This window comes from Protomyctophum parallelum (genome assembly GCF_964188405.1).
Source record: "Protomyctophum parallelum genome assembly, chromosome: 9".
NCBI classification, from domain to species: Eukaryota; Metazoa; Chordata; class Actinopteri; order Myctophiformes; family Myctophidae; genus Protomyctophum; species Protomyctophum parallelum.
Genome location: NC_139706.1, coordinates 6,168,416 through 6,190,285, shown reverse-complemented (window position 1 = coordinate 6,190,285; position 21,870 = coordinate 6,168,416). Strand labels below are relative to the sequence as shown.

Genomic DNA, 21,870 nt, shown 5'->3' with positions numbered 1-21,870 from the left:
CATTATGGCATATTATATATAGGAGTCCACTACTAGTGGTTCTCAAACGTTTTATTTTATGATTCATTTTTTCAAGTAACCCCATGACTCTGATATAGTGTACAGATGGATTGCACACTATAAGGTTTGCATACCTATTTTTATCTCCCATATGCTTTATAAAAACATTGTGTGCTTTTGCTCCCAAGTGTTAAATGCATGTAACGCTCCATAGAAGCAGAGTGCCTTGCAGTAATAGTACCTTAACCGTGAACGGTTTGTAAAGCCATTTTACTGAACCGTCTTTGACTGTAAGTCTCTTTGTGTTACTTCGTACCTGCCAAGCGGAAAGCACCTAAAGTCATGTGTCTTGAAGAAAAGTCTATTCTTTGTGTAACATCAGTCCACTATGGCTTTTGCTGTTTATACTTCATCCTAGGCATGTAACGATATATCGTATATCACAATATATAGATATTATATCCCGACGATATGTATCTATTTATTAAAAATAAAATTCGATTAAAAAAAAGAAAAAGCTGTAATCATATTCCATCATATTCACATGATTTTGGAGAGAAATGAGACAGTAGAGGCCTGGAGAGGGGAGCTGTATATGTGTCTGTGACTGTGCCCAGGTGATGGTCGTTATTGATGCTCATTAATACATCAAGGAAGGCAATTCTCTTTGCAATGTAGTTAAATAAAAATTATGAAAAAAGCTTTGGGTGGAAGATAAAACATAAAAAAAAAGAAAATTGGTCATTTGTCTGGAAAATCATTGTGTTGAAACTATCGTGAAGAATCGTATCGTGAACCTCATATCGTGATACGTATCGTATCGTGAGTTGAGTGTATCGTTACATGCCTACTACATCCCCATCTATTCTTTATACTTAGATAGATTGTTGCATGTTTTGATACTATGCATGTCACCAATTTTGATGTGACACTTCATTTTGGGCACGCTATTGATGTGTTTCTGGTAACATCATTATGCTCATTTTGTATGTTCGTGGCAAAAATAATAATTCGGACAAAAATGTCCACCACAACCCCAGCGTGGTGATGACCCCTAACCCCTTCTAGGGACGCTTTGTCCCCCACCGTCCCCCCCGTCCCCTTCCCCTCCGTCCCCCCTTCCCCCCCGTCCCCTTCCCCCCCGTCCCCCGTACAGTGCTAACGATGCTATAACTTGGGTTCGGAAAAGGCCATGTTCTCCATGAATTATGGCGACAGACAGACAGACAGACAGACAGAGAGACAGACAGACAGACAGAGAGACAGACAGACAGACAGTATCAGTTCTCTCTCATTGTTTCCAGTCCAGCCCACACTCTGTTTGTGTCGCTCTGTGTGTCTGTGTCGCCAAGGCAACGCCGGTCTGAAAACCACAACAGGAAGCGTGTGTGTGTGTGTGTGTGTGTGTGTGTGTGTGTGTGTGTGTGTGTGTGTGTGTGTGTGTGTGTGTGTGTGTGTGTGTGTGTGTGTGTGTGCGCGTGCATGTTTTGGTGACATGACGTCAGTAAAGGAGTTATTAATCTCCTACTGTATGCGCTGGTTGGTGTGTGGAGGGTTTTCCTGCCAGCAGACTGAAGCCATTCCACATAATGATGGTGTTATTTGGCAGACCACATGGCGATATGCCCAAACCTCTCCTCTAATACACTGACGTAGGCTGCTAAACTAAAGACCAAAGACATTATTTTTACATTTCCTTGGCACCACTATTTGCCACTCCCTGAAATGGGACGTTATAACACTAGTAAAATCCTAAGCAAAGCGCACCATGCAGAGGCTGCACTTTCTGCATCTGTTGAAGAGGTTTGGTGTGACTGGGGAGGCCTTGGTTCACTTCTACAGTTTGGTGTGACTGGGGAGGCCTTGGTTCACTTCTACAGTTTGGTGTGACTGGGGAGGCCTTGGTTCACTTCCACAGGTTGGTGTGACTGGGGAGGCCTTGGTTCACTTCTACAGTTTGGTGTGACTGGGGAGGCCTTGGTTCACTTCTACAGTTTGGTGTGACTGGGGAGGCCTTGGTTCACTTCTACAGTTTGGTGTGACTGGGGAGGCCTTGGTTCACTTCTATACAGTTTGGTGTGACTGGGGAGGCCTTGGTTCACTTCTACAGTTTACAGACTGCAGACCGTCTGCATCATGCAGTTACACCGTCTGCATCATGCAGTTACACCGTCTGCATCATGCAGTTACACCGTCTGCATCATGCAGTTACACCGTCTGCATCATGCAGTTACACCGTCTGCATCATGCAGTTACACCGTCTGCATCATGTTGTTACACCGTCTGCATCATGCTGTTACACCGTCTGCATCATGCTGTTACACCGTCTGCATCATGCAGTTACACCGTCTGCATCATGCAGTTACACCGTCTGCATCATGCAGTTACACCGTCTGCATCATGTTGTTACACCGTCTGCATCATGCAGTTACTCCGTCTGCATCACGCAGTTACACCGTCTGCATCATGCTGTTACACCGTCTGCATCATGCAGTTACACCGTCTGCATCATGCAGTTACACCGTCTGCATCATGCAGTTACACCGTCTGCATCATGTTGTTACACCGTCTGCATCATGTTGTTACACCGTCTGCATCATGCAGTTACACCGTCTGCATCATGCAGTTACACCGTCTGCATCATGCAGTTACACCGTCTGCATCATGCAGTAACACCGTCTGCATCATGCAGTTACACCGTCTGCATCATGCAGTTACACCGTCTGCATCATGCAGTTACACCGTCTGCATCATGCAGTTACACCGTCTGCATCATGCAGTTACACCGTCTGCATCATGCAGTTACACCGTCTGCATCATGCAGTTACACCGTCTGCATCATGCAGTTACACCGTCTGCATCATGCAGTTACACCGTCTGCATCATGCAGTTACACCGTCTGCATCATGCAGTTACACCGTCTGCATCATGCAGTTACACCGTCTGCATCATGCTGTTACACCGTCTGCATCATGCAGTTACACCGTCTGCATCACGCAGTTACACCGTCTGCATCATGCAGTTACACCGTCTGCATCATGCTGTTACACCGTCTGCATCACGCAGTTACACCGTCTGCATCATGCAGTTACACCGTCTGCATCATGCAGTTACACCGTCTGCATCATGCAGTTACACCGTCTGCATCATGCAGTTACACCGTCTGCATCATGCAGTTACGATGGTTAGCCAAATCTTTTTAGCGTGACTATCTTGTGATTCAAACGGAGAATCTAAAATTATCCCTAAATGCTTTTCAACTTCTGGAACCGCCGCTTCAATTAACTCACAATTAACTCACATTAGCAAACTCCCCCATGTCACTGTTGTTGCCATGTCTGCTTATTATAAAGCAACTTTCTCCTATTAAATTTCTTTTCTGTAAAGTTGCAAATATGGTAGCCTCGATAGTTACCCAGGCTTTCATTTCGTCTGCGTGAAAAATGAAATATGGTAGTTGTGGGTTTGTGGACATTTTGGACTTGTTTCTAAAAGTTTATTTGGGCTTCCTCTCTTATGGTGTTTGTGTCAAGGACCACCAAATGACTATGTATTTGGCCATGGACCACCATCTGGAGCAGGGAACCCCAGAACAGATTTGTGTTGTTTAAAAAAAAGATCTACATTTTCCTAAATATTCCAATGATGTTTTTCTTGGCTATTATGAGTTCAGATTGTTCAGATTGCCGGCATGGCATGCATATAGGTTTGAAGTTGTCATGTGGCCATATGTGACTCTTTTTGATACAGAGACAGTCATGGCGGCAAGACTAACTGTTCAGGAGAGGAGAAAAACTGATTCTTTTTTATCAAACATGTGTGGCAGACTCTTGACATACTAGCATGTCTGAGCTGAAATTGACATGTAAATATGAAATAAATGCTTAAACATGTAGCTATAGGTGTAATGTTAGAGTCCACTGAAGTGATCCTTTCAAGCCTGTTTTCTCAACTCGCTGTTTTCTGCAAGACATTAAGCCATATCTCCAAAACTGGTGGGTCAAACTGAACAACCAATATGTCAATTTGAAGCCCTGCTTTCACATGACATGAGACAAATACAAATAAAAATCAATGACTACAGTAGCCTCGGTCAGAAACGGTCACATATTGTTTCGGCCTGTGTTTCATAGACCTGCAGGTTGCTGTATTATTTCTCTCAAAAGATCTTGTTACACTGCCTATAGCATCATCTCCAGTCTGGGGGGAGGGGGGGGGTGAACATTACGTGGAAATGAAAATTACCATAGCCATTGAGTTCTCACAGATGTGTAGGCCTACACACTTATTGTACGCTATTATTATACAATTAACCTGCAATCTGGCCGTGTCACCCCCTCACCCCCAAAACCCACATATTTGTGCCGCACGCAACATTTTCTTTCCTATGTTTTCGTCCGTCCCCCCCTGCTATGAAGCATCTAGGCAAACATCCTAAATGGTCTGGACATCTGGCTGCCCCAGATGTTATCTGCTGCACACATGTGGCTAGTGGCTGCCGGTCAACTGGGACTACACTGCCACTGCACGTGGCTACTGTCTGGACTACACTGCTGCTGCATGTGGCTACTGTCTGGACTACACTGCTGCTGCACGTGGCTACTGTCTGGACTACACTGCTGCTACATGTGGCTACTGTCTGGACTACACTGCTGCTACATGTGGCTACTGTCTGGACTACACTGCCGCTGCACGTGGCTACTGTCTGGACTACACTGCTGCTGCATGTGGCTACTGTCTACTACACTGCTGCTACATGTGGCTACTGTCTGGACTACACTGCTGCTACATGTGGCTACTGTCTACTACACTGCTGCTACATGTGGCTACTGTCTGGACTACACTGCTGCTGCACGTGGCTGTCTGGACTACACTGCTGATGCATGTGGCTACTGTCTACTACACTGCTGCTGCATGTGGCTACTGTCTGGACTACACTGCTGCTACATGTGGCTACTGTCTACTACACTGCTGCTACATGTGGCTACTGTCTACTACACTGCTGCTACATGTGGCTACTGTCTGGACTACACTGCTGCTACATGTGGCTACTGTCTGGACTACACTGCTGCTGCATGTGGCTACTGTCTGGACTACACTGCTGCTGCATGTGGCTACTGTCTGGACTACACTGCTGCTACATGTGGCTACTGTCTGGACTACACTGCTGCTACATGTGGCTACTGTCTGGACTACACTGCTGCTACATGTGGCTACTGTCTACTACACTGCTGCTACATGTGGCTACTGTCTGGACTACACTGCTGCTACATGTGGCTACTGTCTGGACTACACTGCTGCTGCATGTGGCTACTGTCTACTACACTGCTGCTACATGTGGCTACTGTCTGGACTACACTGCTGCTACATGTGGCTACTGTCTGGACTACACTGCTGCTACATGTGGCTACTGTCTGGACTACACTGCTGCTACATGTGGCTACTGTCTGGACTACACTGCTACTGCTGTGACCTGCTGCTGCCTGCCAGGGAGAGGTACTGACAGTGCTGCGAAAAGTACTCTGCATGTGTTTAAAGGTAGGTCTATAGGGTAAGTCATTTTCTTTGGTTAAAATGAGTGTTTAAAAGCTCTATATGCTTATAGTAATCATTGCTATAGAGTGTTTGTTCAGTAATAGGACAGTGGTAGGACATGCAGGAGGAGGACCTAGACGAGGCCATGCATTCATTCATTCATTCTAGCTTTATATGTTGATAGTCAGGTAAATTGGATTCAGCAGGAATGAGAGAGAGGGCGTAGAATAGCGAATGACGATTCGCTATTCCGAGAACTGTGTGTGTGTGTGTGTGGTCACTAGGAATGACAGCTCTGCTAATGTCCATGTACGGTCGCGGTGGCTAACACAAACAAGCGCTCCTCAGTGTCAACAATCGTTGGGTAACACCGTAACACAAACACACACACACACACACACCTCGGTGTTAACGCTGGACAACATGCCACCTCTGTGTCAGATGGAATCCTGTTCAAAACTGGTACTCTTTAGGGTGAAAGAAATCACACCAGTGTGAAGTGAGAGGCGCTCGTATCATCGTACATCAACTAGCCTCAGTGTGGGATTAACCTAGCCTCAGTGTAGGATTAAAATAGCCTCAGTGTAGGATTAACCTAGCCTCAGTGTAGGATTAACCTAGTCTCAGTGCATGTAGGATTAACCTAGCCTCATTGTAGGATTAACCTAGTCTCAGTGCATGTAGGATTAACCTAGCCTCAGTATAGGATTAACCTAGCCTCAGTGCATGTAGGATTAACCTAGTCTCAGTGCATGTAGGATTAACCTAGCCTCAGTGTAGGATTAACCTAGTCTCAGTGCATGTAGGATTAACCTAGTCTCAGTGTAGGATTAACCTAGTCTCAGTGCATGTAGGATTAACCTAGTCTCAGTGCATGTAGGAGTAACCTAGTCTCAGTGCATGTAGGATTAACCTAGCCTCAGTGTAGGATTAACCTAGCCTCAGTGCATGTAGGAGTAACCTAGTCTCAGTGCATGTAGGAGTAACCTAGTCTCAGTGCATGTAGGATTAACCTAGCCTCAGTGTAGGATTAACCTAGCCTCAGTGCATGTAGGAGTAACCTAGTCTCAGTGCATGTAGGATTAACCTAGCCTCAGTACAAGTAGGATTAACCTAGTCTCAGTGCATGTAGGATTAACCTAGCCTCAGTGTAGGATTAACCTAGCCTCAGTGCATGTAGGATTAACCTAGTCTCAGTGCATGTAGGATTAACCTAGCCTCAGTGCATGTAGGATTAACCTAGTCTCAGTGCATGTAGGATTAACCTAGCCTCAGTGCATGTAGGATTAACCTAGCCTCAGTGCATGTAGGATTAACCTAGTCTCAGTGCATGTAGGATTAACCTAGCCTCAGTGTAGGATTAACCTAGCCTCAGTGCATGTAGGATTAACCTAGTCTCAGTGCATGTAGGATTAACCTAGCCTCAGTGCATGTAGGATTAACCTAGTCTCAGTGCATGTAGGATTAACCTAGCCTCAGTGCATGTAGGATTAACCTAGCCTCAGTGCATGTAGGATTAACCTAGTCTCAGTGCATGTAGGATTAACCTAGCCTCAGTGTAGGATTAACCTAGCCTCAGTGTAGGATTAACCTAGCCTCAGTGCATGTAGGATTAACCTAGTCTCAGTGCATGTAGGAGTAACCTAGTCTCAGTGCATGTAGGATTAACCTAGCCTCAGTGCATGTAGGATTAACCTAGCCTCAGTGCATGTAGGATTAACCTAGCCTCAGTGCATGTAGGAGTAACCTAGTCTCAGTGCATGTAGGATTAACCTAGCCTCAGTGCATGTAGGATTAACCTAGTCTCAGTGCATGTAGGATTAACCTAGCCTCAGTGCATGTAGGATTAACCTAGCCTCAGTGCATGTAGGATTAACCTAGTCTCAGTGCATGTAGGATTAACCTAGCCTCAGTGTAGGATTAACCTAGTCTCAGTGCATGTAGGAGTAACCTAGTCTCAGTGCATGTAGGATTAACCTAGCCTCAGTGCATGTAGGATTAACCTAGCCTCAGTGCATGTAGGATTTACCTAGCCTCAGTGCATGTAGGAGTAACCTAGTCTCAGTGCATGTAGGATTAACCTAGCCTCAGTACAAGTAGGATTAACCTAGCCTCAGTGCATGTAGGATTAACCTAGTTTCAGTGCAAGTAGGATTAACCTAGCCTCAGTGCAAGTAGGATTAACCTAGCCTCGGCCTCAGTGCCTGTGGGATCCATAGATCACACAGACTAGTTTTAGGGAGAAATGCCACTCATAATTTGACAAAAGTGGGCTATATACTTTCACAACAATCCCACCATATATACAGTACATGCAGTATCATGCAGGCTATAGTGTTACATGAAATTTGGAGACCACATTAACAAATTACGAGTATTTCATCAACGATTCAAAAGTGTCAACACGCACCCACCCATACACCACCCCAAGAAATACACAAACGCCCATAGCCAAATATACAATAGTTTGGTCACAATGCATTGTCACAAATGTAATTTAGTCCCACATATAGGAATATCCCCAAATGTGTTGTATTTCTGTCCACCACCAGATGGAGTGTTGGAGTGTTGGACATCAGGACATTGTTTAGGACACCCATGTAGGGTGGACAGACATCAGGACATTGTTTAGGACACCCATGTAGGGTGGACAGACATTAGGACATTGTTTAGGACACTGCATGTAGGGTGGACAGACATTAGGACATTGTTTAGGACACCAAGGTGGACAGACATTAGGACATTGTTTAGGACACCCAGGGTGGACAGACATTAGGACATTGTTTAGGACACCAGGGTGGACAGACATTAGGACATTGTTTAGGACACCAGGGTGGACAGACATTAGGACATTGTTTAGGACACCCAGGGTGGACAGACATTAGGACATTGTTTAGGACACCAGGGTGGACAGACATTAGGACATTGTTTAGGACACCAGGGTGGACAGACATTAGGACATTGTTTAGGACACCCAGGGTGGACAGACATTAGGACATTGTTTAGGACACCAGGGTGGACAGACATTAGGACATTGTTTAGGACACCAGGGTGGACAGACATTAGGACATTGTTTAGGACACCAGGGTGGACAGACATTAGGACATTGTTTAGGACACCAGGGTGGACAGACATTAGGACATTGTTTAGGACACCAGGGTGGACAGACATTAGGACATTGTTTAGGACACCAGGGTGGACAGACATTAGGACATTGTTTAGGACACCAGGGTGGACAGACATTAGGACATTGTTTAGGGACACCAGGGTGGACAGACATTAGGACATTGTTTAGGACACCCAGGGTGGACAGACATTAGGACATTGTTTAGGACACCAGGGTGTGTGTGTGTGTGTGTGTGTGTGTGTGTGTGTGTGTGTGTGTGTGTGTGTGTGTGTGTGTGTGTGTGTGTGTGTGTGTGTGTGTGTGTGTGTGTGTGTGTGTGTGTGTGTGTGTGTGTGTGTGTGTGTGTGTGTGTGTGTGTGTGTGCGTGCGTGACACAGTAGACTACACATGAACTTGAACTTGAACTTTACTTAGCTAAAATCACTTCTCTTCACTTCGGTTTCCACTCCGACATCTGTTATATACATCTGTTATGTATGGCTAATTTAGTTATAAGACAAGGCTATTGTTTCTAAGACAATATGGACCAACCCTGACTGGCTGGCTGGCTGGCTGGCTGGCTGGCTGGCTGGCTGGCTGACTGACTGACTGACTGACTGACTGACTGACTGACTGACTGACTGACTGACTGCCATTGGAGTTTGGTTCTCTAGTAGTTTTATAACAGAATATGTCTTTACTCACTGTGAGATGGAGAGGACCGATGCAGTCAGTGGTGTGTCAAAGCCTCCTGGGTCCTGTCCTGGGTTTGAAGGTGTGTGTGTTTGTGTGTGTGTGAGAGCGAGATGAGAGAGAGGGCTGTGTGTGTATATTTGATCGTCCTGTCCTGTCAGAAGGTGTGTGTGTGAGTGAGAGAGAGAGAGGGCTGTGTGTGCATTTGATCGTCCAGTCCTATGTCAGAAGGTGTGTGCATGTGTGTGTGTGTGTGTGTGTGTGTGTGAGTGAGAGAGACAGAGAGAGAGAGGGCTGTGTGTATATTTGATCGTCCAGAAGGTGTGTGAGCGAGAGAGAGAGAGAGAGAGGGGTTGGGTGTGTATTTGATCGAGCCAGCCAGGGCCCGCCTTCCCTACCATACCGGCTTTATACAACCAGATTATACAAAAAGATTACTTCACTGGTAGAGAGACAGAGAGAGAGAGAGAGAGAGAGAAAAAGGAAACCACATCCATAAAAGGGCACAGCCTTTCTGCTTCTCTCTCTCTCTCTCTCTCTCTCTTCTCTCTCTCTCTCTCTCTCTCTCTCTCTCTCTCTCTCTCTCTCTCTCTCTCTCTCTCTCTCTCTCTCTCTCGCCCGCCCATGTCTTGGCCTGGTGAAAAAGCCCAGCCTTATTTGGGTAGAGTTGTTCCCGGGAGTGAGCAGGCAGACAGAGACAGACAGACAGACAGAAAGACAGACACAGACAGACAGACAGACAGACACAGACAGACAGACAGACACAGACAGCCAGCATTGGTTCGGTCAGAGAAAATTCTCCAAATTCTTTTCACCATGAATACCTCTCCTCTCCTCTCCTCTCCTCTCCTCTCCTCCTCTCCTCTCCTCTCCTCTCCTCTCCTCTCCTCTCCTCTCCTCTCCTCTCCTCTCCTCTCCTCTCCTCTCCTCTCCTTTCTTTCCCTGGACTCAAAGTGAACAAAGATGATCTACAAGCTCACAGAGCGTCGCTTTGTGCCACCTTGTGAGCTTGTAGATCAGCACTCATTATATTTATTTTATTTTATTTATGAAATACTTTTGAAAAATGTTGGAATAGTTTTGCGACTTGTGACTTCCAAAATGGGGGTTGATTGTTTTGGTTTTGGCACTGTGATGGAGGATAGAAACTGTGCTGGGAACCGGTTGCCATGTCTGCCCGTTATCTGTAAAGTTGCTTGTTAAATATCGGTGGTTCCGTGGGTTGTATTTGTTTGGGGGGCTTCGATTGTTTCTAATTAACCCATTCTGAACGGGCACCCATTTTGGTGTCAGCATCATGTTATGCTTTAGCTATTTAAAAATAGCAGATCTACAAGCTCATATCGCGCCACCGAGTGGCGCGATACGAGCTTGTAGGTCTGCTATTTTTTGAAAAATCGAAGAACGACTGACATTTCTAGAATCTGATCTCGGGTCAGAATGGGTCATCAGACCAGTGTGTGTCCGGCGGAAACCTCGTGTGAATCTGATCTCAGGTCAGAATGGGTTATAGTAGTAGTAGTGATTCAGGGATAGAGTGGCCGGATGGCAAGCGCGAGGTTCCCGGTTCGATCCTGGGCTCTCCCCCAGAGTTGCGGTATCTTGCATGGTTTCCTCTGCCATCGGTGTGTGAATGTGTGAATGTAATGCAGCCCAGTCTATGCAAAGTGTGAATACACAAACATTGAGGACAAAAGTGAGGACGCAAATTGTGATTGGCCAGAATGACATGATGTATGATGACGTATACGATAATAAGAGCGCCCCTCACTTCTTTTTTGCATATAGAAGTGTATATATTTTGTACGTCTTTAAATATTCCGATGAATTGAAAATGCATGGACCATGATGTAAACAAGTCTTAGTGCTTTTTCATGCAGGTTTTAACCTAGTAGCAGTTTTTGTATTGACCTGTAGGCTATACTTCCTTGAACTGTACACACTCTACAATCTGTCAATAACATAATCAATCAATCAATCAATCAATCAAAACCGACTAGTGCAGTGGTTCCCAAACCTTTTTCATGTCAAGGACCCCCAAAATGACACCCATTAGCCCGTGGTCCATTTGGTTCCAAACAATAATTTAGCTGTGGACCCCCTGGAACTCCCTCAAGGACCCCTAGGGACCCCACTTTAGGAACCACTGGACTGGTGGGTTTAGTTAATTTCAGTATCTGTTGAGTGTTGGAAAGCCTGTTCTGGTTTGAGAGGCAACAGCGACATCTAGTGGTCCAACAGCTCACATACAGACACACAGTTTAGGTATTATAATTTTTATTATAAACCCACGGCTGAAATCGAAAGTAAAAAGTGAGTATATTTTGCAGTAAAACAAAGTTTACTACGAGACAAGATGGAGTGTCGCTCCTAACGTGCTTCTGTTACAGAGGATGGTACAGTTACCTTTTATAACTAGTAGGCTATAGTCTAATATCACAGAGGTTGTGTGGGTGTGTGGGTGACAATATTATCACACGAAAAGATGAAATTACCTACCTAGGTTCCATCCTGGAGGCTAATCTTTCCGGTGATAAAATGGCCACCAACGTAATCAAAACAGTCAACCAAAAAACAAGATTCCTTTACAGGATCTCCTCACTGAAAAACACCTTGAAGACCCTAACAAGGAGCCCTGGTAGACTACAAGGTTTCTTTGACTATTCATGCACCTCCACAGCACCTCAAAGGCCCTTAAAACAAGGCTCCAGACTTCCCAAAACAAGGCTCCTATACTTGGCCTCACCCCCTGAACCCACCTCACCCCTGCCCACTTTGACAGGCTGGAATGGCTTAGGGTCGACGACAGAGTACAGCATCTTGCAATGGGTCTGGCCCACAAGATTCGATACACCTGCACCAAGATACCCATAATGGCCTACCTGTCTAAATACTTCCTTAATGTTAACGAAGTCCACACCCACAACACCATTCGGGAGTGCAACAAACCATGTGCAACCCAGATTCGGCACAACTAAATTATTTTCGCTCCTATGGCACCAAAATGCCCTACCAACAGTCATTAAGACATGCGAATCCCTTGACTCCTTCAAAACCGCGCTCAAAGCTAGGGCACCTAAACAGACGGCTGCAATTCGAAACTGGCCACCACCCACCCTTTTTCCCCTCACTGTATGTTTCTTTTCCCTTTTTACCTCCTTTATGATGAATTCCTCTTGTCTTTTTTTGTATTTGTACGTCTCTAAATGTTTTGATGATTTGAACAAGGTGGACCCTCTTGTAAACTAGTATAATGCTTTATTGGGTCGTCCACTCTGCACAGTTAACAGTCTTTGTATTGAGTTGTGCTTGAAATGTACTGTAATTCTGCAAACTGTTAATATTTCAATCATTCATTTATAAAACGACCTCTGTCTGGGAAAGAAAGAGACATGGAGGGAAAATCCTACATTTGTTATAGTCCCGGATTAAATTTAAATTGAATCATGACTAAATCATGACTAATTAGTCATTATTTAGTCACATGCTTTTTGAAAATAGAATAACTTATAATAACTGAACTTATACTATAGGCCTACACTGACGAAATAATTAAAGTAAAAAAAAAAAGCTGAAACAGATGAGGTTCAGGTTTCAGACAGACAGACAGACAGACAGACAGACAGAATAACTGTAGGCTACAGACCTACTGTAAAAAATGAAAGGTTTTGGAACACAAGTTATCATGTAGGCTATTGATGTTTTGTTTTACTAATCGAATGTCTAACGCTATGAACTGTGGGTAATTTCTTTGCCAAAGTCAGCCAAAGGCCCAATCCCAATTGCCTCCCTCAAGCCCTGAGCCCTGAACCCTCATTGACTTTAGTGACGTCAGCTGTAAGTGTTTGAGGGTGAGAGGCTGCAAGGGCTCCAAATTGTTGTGAAGGGAATGGGACATCCCCCAAGCCCTCGCAGACTTCACAAGTTCACATGAACATGCAGCTAAGTCAGTGAGGACTGAGGACTCATTGAGTCAGCAAGGGAGCGGATTGGGATTGGGCCAAAGTCAGAATCGATGCTGACTTTGGCAAAGGGCACATAAAGGGGCTTCATTGGAGCTTCATTTCCATCCACCAGCTGTCTAAAAAGCCGGAGATGACGCAAAACACAGCTTCCTTTGGAAGTTCAAGTGTGCCCATGGCTGTTACCGATTTCAAATGGGACATCCCTCAAGCCCTCGCAGATAAGTCAGTAGTACTGATAGTCATACTGGAGCTCATAGTCATAGGTGGGTTAACGTATAGGCGAACACATAGGTGGGTGGGTGAACACGGACACTGCTGTTCCTTGGAGTGGTTGCGCCACTCAAAAAAGAAAAGAAAAATAAATGTACACACTGTAATGTTCTTGTTACAATATTGATGTATTAAAGTACGTTGTAAATGTCTAGCGTTCATAAGCAGCTACACATTATATATTCCTAATGCTCTCTAAGCATTTCTGAAACGATAACATCAAATAAATGTTTATTGATGATAGAATTGTCTCTGGTTTTATTTCTATGTAGTTTTGGGTGAGTTTGTCAAGGTGCTTCTCAAAGTCGGGTCCGGGGACCCCCAGGGGTCCTTCAGGGGGTGTTCCAGGGGGTCCCCAGCTAAATCTTGCAATGGGTCTGGTCCACAAGATTCGATACACCACCAAGATACCCATGTACCTGTCTAAATACTTCCTTAGTGTAAACGAAGTCCACACCCACAACACCAGAGGGAGTACAACAAACCATGTACAACCCAGATTCGGCACAAACAAGGGACTAAATTATTTTCGCTCCTATGCCACCAAAATGTGGAACGCCCTACCAACAGTCATTAAGACATGTGAATCCCTTGACTCCTTCAAAACCGCTCTCAAAGGGCACCTACGGATGGCTGCAATTCGAAACTGGCCTCTGTAAAATCTGAATCCCCCCCCCCCCACCCCATTTCCCCTCACTGTATATGTATCTTTTCCCTTTTTGCTTCCTATATGATGAATTCCTGTTCTGTTCTTTAGCTACATAGAAGTGTCTATTTGTATGTCTCTAAATGTCTTGATGAATTGAACAATGTGGACCCTGTTGTAAACAAGTGTAATGCTTAATTGGGTCGTCCACTCACAGTTAACAGTCTTTGTATTGAGTTTGTGCTTAAAATGTACTGTAAATTCTACAAACTGTTAATAAATATTTCAATCAATCAATCAATGTGTTAATACAATTTCAACAAATGTATCAATTTATTTATTTAACAAACCATTTCCAGATGGAGGGGTTCCTGTTTTTTAACAATTACATATGTAGTTATCATTTACCATTATATGTTATCATTTATTATTAATCATGATGTCGTTTTGGTGCTTGTGTTCTGCTTTGATGTGTGAATGTTCGTTACATCAAACAGTGCATATGGAGCTCGAGGTAATGTGGCCATTGCTCTGTTCGGCCACTGGAGGGCAGTGTGAACCCACATGAACCAATACCTGTTACAATGAACAGGTATTGGTGCTCCGAGGCCTCTTTTACACTGGCAGCAACAAGACGAGTCTCCACATCATTACAGCTCAATAATGGTACGTTTGGTTTAAATACAAACTGTGTGTTTTTTTTGTTTTTTTTTACAAAGCGTGTGTGTGTGTGTGTGTGTGTGTGTGTGTGTGTGTGTGTGTGTGTGTGTGTGTGTGTGTGTGTGTGTGTGTGTGTGTGTGTGTGTGTGTGTGTGTGTGTGTGTGTGTGTGTGTGTGTGTGTGTGTGCGTTGTTATCATGCAGATTGAGGCACTTTCCTTTTTTCCGCTCTCCTCTCTATAGTCTCCACCGAATCACGGGAGCCAATGCGCACTTGATGGTCGTCATGACAACTGCAATACGTTTCTGTGGACGGAGGATGAAGTCATGTGTTACGCTCACGTGTTGCCATGGTTACTTATACTTACTTACAACCTGAAGAGGGCGCTCCAACGGAGGGGAGAGAGAGAGAGAGAGAGATTTTTTGGCATTAGAAAAACATACGTTTACATTGCCAAAGCAAGTGTCAAAATACAATAAAAACAGTTGAAAATGGGGAAAGTGTATAAGGAGGTACAGCATTTTTGTAAATAGTTACATTGCATCATTATATACAGTACATGTTATGCACACTTTTTTTAAACAAATAGCAGCTTTTTTTTGGGGTCACTTTTGGACAAATAGCAGCAAAACTAGGGGGTTTTCATGATTCTGAATCCATTCCAAGCATTAGTTTTGCACAAAAAACACTCCTTGGCCTAAATTCGGCCATAGCCACTTGCCCAATTGTGCCCAAGTGTGGCAAAAACTCTATAAAACTAATAGTTGGAATGGATTCAGAATCATGAAAACCCCCTATAGTTTGACATGTCAAATGCTACTTAAAGCATAATTACATTTTGGAAATGTTCACCTTATAATAATTGTCTATATGGTGTGGTATACAAAAATGTCCTTAACTTTTTTTCCACTATGTTTCCGGCAGAGCAGACCTCTCATTCTGTGGACCTTAATGACCAAATTAATAGAAAAACCACAAATAAAAAGTATGTCATGACATCACAGGTCCTCTCAAATCTTGAGTGACTGGCTCCCCGGCTAAAAGGCCACTTTTTGAGTGGTGCTAACCACTCCTAGTGTGTCCCTACTGTATGTCCCAAGAGTAGACCAATTATTTGTTTACAAACATTGGGACTGGTCGCACAGGTGACTGTTTCATGATGTAATGAATCCCCAACAGATCTCCAAACCTGTTGTTTTATGGAGGGCTGGTTTCAGTTCATTCAACCTCATCTTGTGTGTTGGCGAGTGTGGTGCAAATGGAGACATTTATACTTCATTGCGCAACAGTATTGCACGCAGAGAACAGCTGATACAAGCTCATATCGCGTCGCGGATGTGACTGTTGTGAGCTTACGTTGACGCCCACCTGTGTTTACACCCAGTCTAGGTGCAGACAGTCGAGTCACGAAGATACCAAAAGCCGCGGTCTGCAGGTGTCTCTTCCTGGTTTTTAGACAGCTAGTGGATGTAAATGATGCTCCACCAATGCAGCAATTTGCAGCGTCGGCAAAGGGTGTAAGCACACTTGGGCTTCCATGCACGGCAAAAAGCTGCATGCTCGTGGCAGGCATCTCTTCCTGGTTTTTAGACAGCTGGTGGATGGAAATGAAGCTCCACGCTACACGGCAGAATGCCGCGTCGGCCAGATTCCCGGAAAAGCTTGCCCCCGCGGCATTCTTCCGTGTGGGTGCCTCCTCTATTTGAGCGACCACATCAAACACGAGGTGGATGCTGGAAAATACTGCGGCATGGTCATGCTGGACCTCCAAAAGGCTTTTGACACCGTGAACCACTCCATACTGGTTAACAAGCTTAAAGCTATTGGTTTTGATAGCACGTCAGTGAGCTGGATGCAATCCTACCTGGAGGGGAGAGAACAGATGGTGGAGGTGAACGGAACACTGTCCCCTCCCCTCCCAGTGAGCTGTGGCGTCCCACAAGGAAGCATACTAGGGCCTTTACTGTTCCTAATTTATGTTAACGACATGACTTCAGCTTGTGACTGCAACTTGTTCCTGTTCGCAGATGACTCAGCACTGCTGGTCTCGGACAGGAACAAACTGCAGGTTGAAAAGACCCTCAGCTCTGAACTCGGTAGAATCTGCACCTGGCTCGCTGATAACAAACTATCCTTACACCTGGGAAAAACTGAATCCATCCTCTTCGGATCAAATAGTAAACTCAGCAAGGCAGATGGCTTCTTGGTTAGAGTGGGTGACAATATTATCACACGAAAAGATGAAATTACCTACCTAGGTTCCATCCTGGAGGCCAATCTTTCCGGTGATAAAATGGCCACCAACGTAATCAAAAAAGTCAATCAAAGAACAAGATTCCTTTACAGGATCTCCTCACTGGTCAGCAAAAACACCTTGAAGACCTTAACAGGAGCCCTCGTACAAGGTTTCTTTGACTATGCATCCACCTCTTGGTACCACAGCACCTCAAAGGCCCTTAAAACAAGGCTCCAGACCTCTCAAAACAAACTGGTCAGGCTCCTACTTGGCCTCACCCCCCGAACCCACCTCACCCCTGCCCACTTTGACAGGCTGGGATGGCTTAGGGTCGACGACAGAGTACAGCATCTTGCAATGGGTCTGGTCCACAAGATTCGATACACCACCAAGATACCCATGTACCTGTCTAAATACTTCCTTAATGTAAACGAAGTCCACACCCACAACACCAGAGGGAGTGCAACAAACCATGTCCAACCCAGATTCGGCACAAACAAGGGACTAAATTCTTTTCGCTCCTATGCCACCAAAATGTGGAACGCCCTACCAACAGTCATTAAGACATGTGAATCCCTTGACTCCTTCAAAACCGCTCTCAAAGGGCACCTACGGATGGCTGCAATTCGAAACTGGCCTCTGTAAAATCTGAATCCCCCCCACCCCCCCACCCCATTTTCCCTCACTGTATATAGTATCTTTTCCCTTTTTTGCTTCCCATATGATGAATTCCTGTTCTGTTCTTTACCTACAGAGAAATGTCTATTTGTATGTCTCTAAATGTTTGTATGTCTTTAAATGTTTTGATGAATTGAACAATGTGGACCCTGTTGTAAACAAGTGTAATGCTTAATTGGGTCGTCCACTCACAGTTGACAGTCTTTGTATTGAGTTTGTGCTTAAAATGTACTGTAAATTCTACAAACTGTTAATAAAGATTTCAATCAATCAATCAAAGGGTAGTGCTTCGTTTCCATCCACCAGCTGTCTAAAAACCAGGAAGAGACGCCTGCCACAAGCGGCTTTTGGCATCTTCGTGACGCTATACAGTGTGCCTGCACTGACTGACGTTGTCTGATAAGGCGTCTATGTGTATGTGTCCAAGCACAAAATGGGGATCACAAATGTTTTTTTATTTTTATTATTTATTTTATTTTAGCACAGTTTACTAGAGCAATAGATTACAATTTAGGCATTTAGAAGATGCTCTTAATCCAGAGTGATTTACATTAAGCAAGAACAAAAAAAAGCATCACATACATAAAAGATAGTTATCATGAATAATGCATGTATAACTATGCATGTATCATTTATAGTGCTATGTCTACATAGAAATGCTATAAGTCTACATAAAATGGTATCAAAGTCTATCTCTGGGCTAGGGCCTTTACGGGACATTAAATCATAAAAATCACACCGGTGTGAAGTGAGGGGCGCTAATATATAAAGGCTAACTCATGTTGATTAGGTATTTTAATGGTGATATGAAACAAACGGTGCCAAAACAAACATTAAACGCCATTAACAAAGAGACAATATGACGTAAATGACACATTATGATGTAAATTTTCCCTTCATTGTCAACACGTTTACAAAACAAACATTGAACTAAACTTTAGTTTAATTAAATTTAATTAGTTTAAATTGATTTAAATTGATTTAATTCGTTTAGTTCAATCCAATAAATAAAAATCACACCTGTGTAAAGTGAGTGGTGCAACTCCGTGTAGGGGTCCCCGGGGGGTCCCCGGAAGTTCCAGACCCACAGGACCACGGCCAGGGTGCCAGCCCGGTTCCGGCGAGCCGCCCCACGTCCAAAACGGTTGAGAAATGACAGTTACCGTGTGGGGGTCCCTCTACTGTACTGGCACACTCAAAATCATCATATATACAGTTAATATGTGTTTGTGTGTGTGTGTTAGGTTGCGCACAGGTGGTGAAAAACAGCTGCTGTTTTCATGCTCATACCCAGCCACCCAGCCACCCAGCCAGCTACCCACCAGCCACACACAGCTCCATAATGCACCACAACAAAAAGGAAAAGTGCCAGGAGACAAGAAGCCCTGCAGGGGGCTAGGCATCCCCATTGGGGAGTAGCCTGTCTAGTGTTGTATTTGTGGACTTGAGAATTTGAAAGTTACTACTTAGCTTGGGGATGGAGTTGGGGGTATGTTTAAGTTTGTAATGTGGAGTGTTAATCTGGAAAACAGTAAGTAAGTTGAACATTTTGAAAATATATATAACCTATATGTTTTGTAATAATAATCTAAATCGGTAAAGTAACTTGTAACTAAATATGTGAAATATGCCTAGAACCTACAGAATATTTGTGTAATGGAGTAAAAAATAAAAACGTACACAATTAGCCTCTGAGATGCAGGTAGTGGCGTAACATTTCAAAGCACCTATACTATATATAAAAAAGGAAAGCTGTTCAAATTGTATATATTTAAACCCATAGGCTACTGTAGGCCTATATGCTTTTCCCTTTTTTACTTTCTTGTATGATAATTTCCTGTTTATAATTTTTTTTATATAGCCTAGAAGTGTATATTTTCAGTCTCTAAATGTTCTGATGAATTGAAAATGGTGGACCCTAGCTGTTGTTGTAAACAATTGTAATCATGGTGTCGTCCACAGTTTTTGTATTGAGTGAAAGTCAGTATTATGCCTACTTTCGTTTGAAATGTACTTAGGCTACTGTTAATAAATAAGCCTTGAATCAATCAAGCACTCTGACTATTTCTCTTCTCTACTTTTTTTTTAATTCATTCTCTTTTTTGATTAAGGCCTACGTGAGTAGATGCAAGTTACTACATGTTATTAACAACTTAATTGACGTAAACGATACTCAAAAGTACTTTCCGTTACTTTCCAACCACTGCGTAAAATGACGCAGGCACTCGGGGTCTGAGTGTGGGGGCGTGGCCCCGCGCCGCATGCGCGCTCACTGCGCCAGGCAGGCTCGTGCCAGCGTTGCCACGTCTGCCCGCTATAAGCGACTTTGGGGCTTGTTTTTCTTTAGAGACGGTTCCAGGGGGGGGGGGGGCATTTGGTTCCATTTGTACACTCTCAGGGTTACAGACCTGTAAGAGTCCATTTGGTTCCATTTGGTTGTACAGTCTCAGGCCAGGGTTACAGACCTGTAAGGGTCCATTTGCATGGTTCCATTTGTACACTCTCAGGATTACAGACCTGTCACCTGGCTGTAAGGGTCCATTTGGTTCCATTTGTACACTCTCAGAGTTACAGACCTGTAAGGGTCAAAGTCAAAGTCAAAGTCAAAGTCGTACGATTTGTCACACACGTTACCGCAGTGAAATTTGTTCTCCGCATTTGACCCATCTCTTGGAGCGGTGAGCCGCAGCCAAGGAGCGGTGAGCTGCAGCCGTGCCGCGCTCGGGAATCATTTGATTAGTAGATTTGACCCCCCAATCCAACCCATTGATGCTGAGTGTCAAGCAGGGAGGCATTGGGTCAATCAATCTGTTTCAAAAATATTCTTCAAAAAAAGAATTCCCCCTGAAAATAGCTGATCTACAAGCTCACGTCATTACGCATCTGCTATATGTAACATATTGGAGGACCCTTGTTATATAAACAAATCAATCAATCAATCAATCAATCTGACTTAAAGGTAATTAAGGCCAAGGGCGAAGAGGGGCCTTCTTTTGGGGCCTTGTTTTCATAGACCCATGCTTGTTTCTCTCACAACGCCTGGCAACCCCGCGCGTGCCTCGTCGTGCGCGCGCGCTCTCCGCTCCGCTTGTTGTTTCCCCGCAGAGAGAGAGAGAGAGAGAGAGAGAGGGAGAGCGAGAGAGAGAGAGAGAGAGGACAAGATGGCGGCCGTGTCTAGCGGAGCGACCACCGCTGCTGCTGCCGCCGCGGCGGCCAGCGCCGCCGCTCCTCCAGCTCCTCCACCCGGGACCACCGCGGGGCATCACCACCCCGTCCCCGGCGTCCAGCAGCGGCCCAGCTCGGCCCACCCCCACCACCACCACCACCAACACCACCACGGCTCCCACTCCCAACACCACCAACACCGAGGAGGGGCCACGACGCAGCCCCAGCCCCAGCCCTCGTCCTCCGGGGGCATAATAAGCAGCCGGAGCGCCGCCACGGTCCAAAGCAGCCCCGGCCCGGGCCACCCTCACCCCCACCCGGCCTCCTCCTCCTCCTCGGCCTCCCCGGCCGGCGGCCCCGCCGCTGCGGCCGACGGCAGCAGGCCCCCTCCGGCCCGGGTGGGCTCCTACGAGATCGAGCGGACCATCGGCAAGGGGAACTTCGCCGTGGTCAAGCTGGCCACGCACGTCATCACCAAGGCCAAGGTAAGGAGAGCTGAGTGGTCATCATCATGATGATGATAATGATAATAAACAACACACACACACACAACGGCTTTTGATGACACTGCTTGCTGCTGCTTCTGGTGGTGCGGGGGTGTCAGTCAGTCCACCATCATCAGAGAGAGAGAGAGAGAGAGAATGTGTGTTCTGGAGATTCTGACTTTCAATTGTACATACATTTTGTTTTGATCGTATGGTTCCACTTTTTGCTTTGGCCTGGCAATGTAAACGTATGTTTTCTCATGCCAATACTAAAGCCCTTTGAGAGAGAGAGAGAGAGCGAGAGAGAGAGAGAGAAGCAAAAATATCCCCAACAAAAACAACAAAAAAATGTTCCCCCTAGCCCTAACCAAACAGAAGCTGACTGTCAGATCAGAGTCCTGTCTGTCTGTGTGTCGGAGGTTGATGTGTTG

General features: G+C 45.0%; 2 protein-coding genes across 2 annotated transcripts in view; one reads left to right on the top strand and one right to left on the bottom strand.

The window, feature by feature from the left end:
• LOC310864914 (transgelin-like) overlaps positions 1 to 9,597 on the bottom strand; it is a 17,782-nt gene extending 8,185 nt beyond the window's left edge. The window contains exon 1 of the mRNA XM_083773750.1: positions 9,347 to 9,597. The gene's annotated coding sequence lies outside the window, so the exon portion shown is untranslated. The remainder of the gene's footprint in view (positions 1 to 9,346) is intronic.
• A 72-nt stretch (positions 9,598 to 9,669) lies between these two features.
• Positions 9,670 to 21,870, top strand: part of sik3 (SIK family kinase 3) — an 88,851-nt gene continuing 76,650 nt past the window's right edge. The window contains 2 exon segments of the mRNA XM_083773752.1: positions 9,670 to 9,686; positions 20,945 to 21,439. Coding sequence (XP_083629878.1) covers positions 20,951 to 21,439 — 489 coding nt within the window. The 5' untranslated portion in view covers positions 9,670 to 9,686; positions 20,945 to 20,950.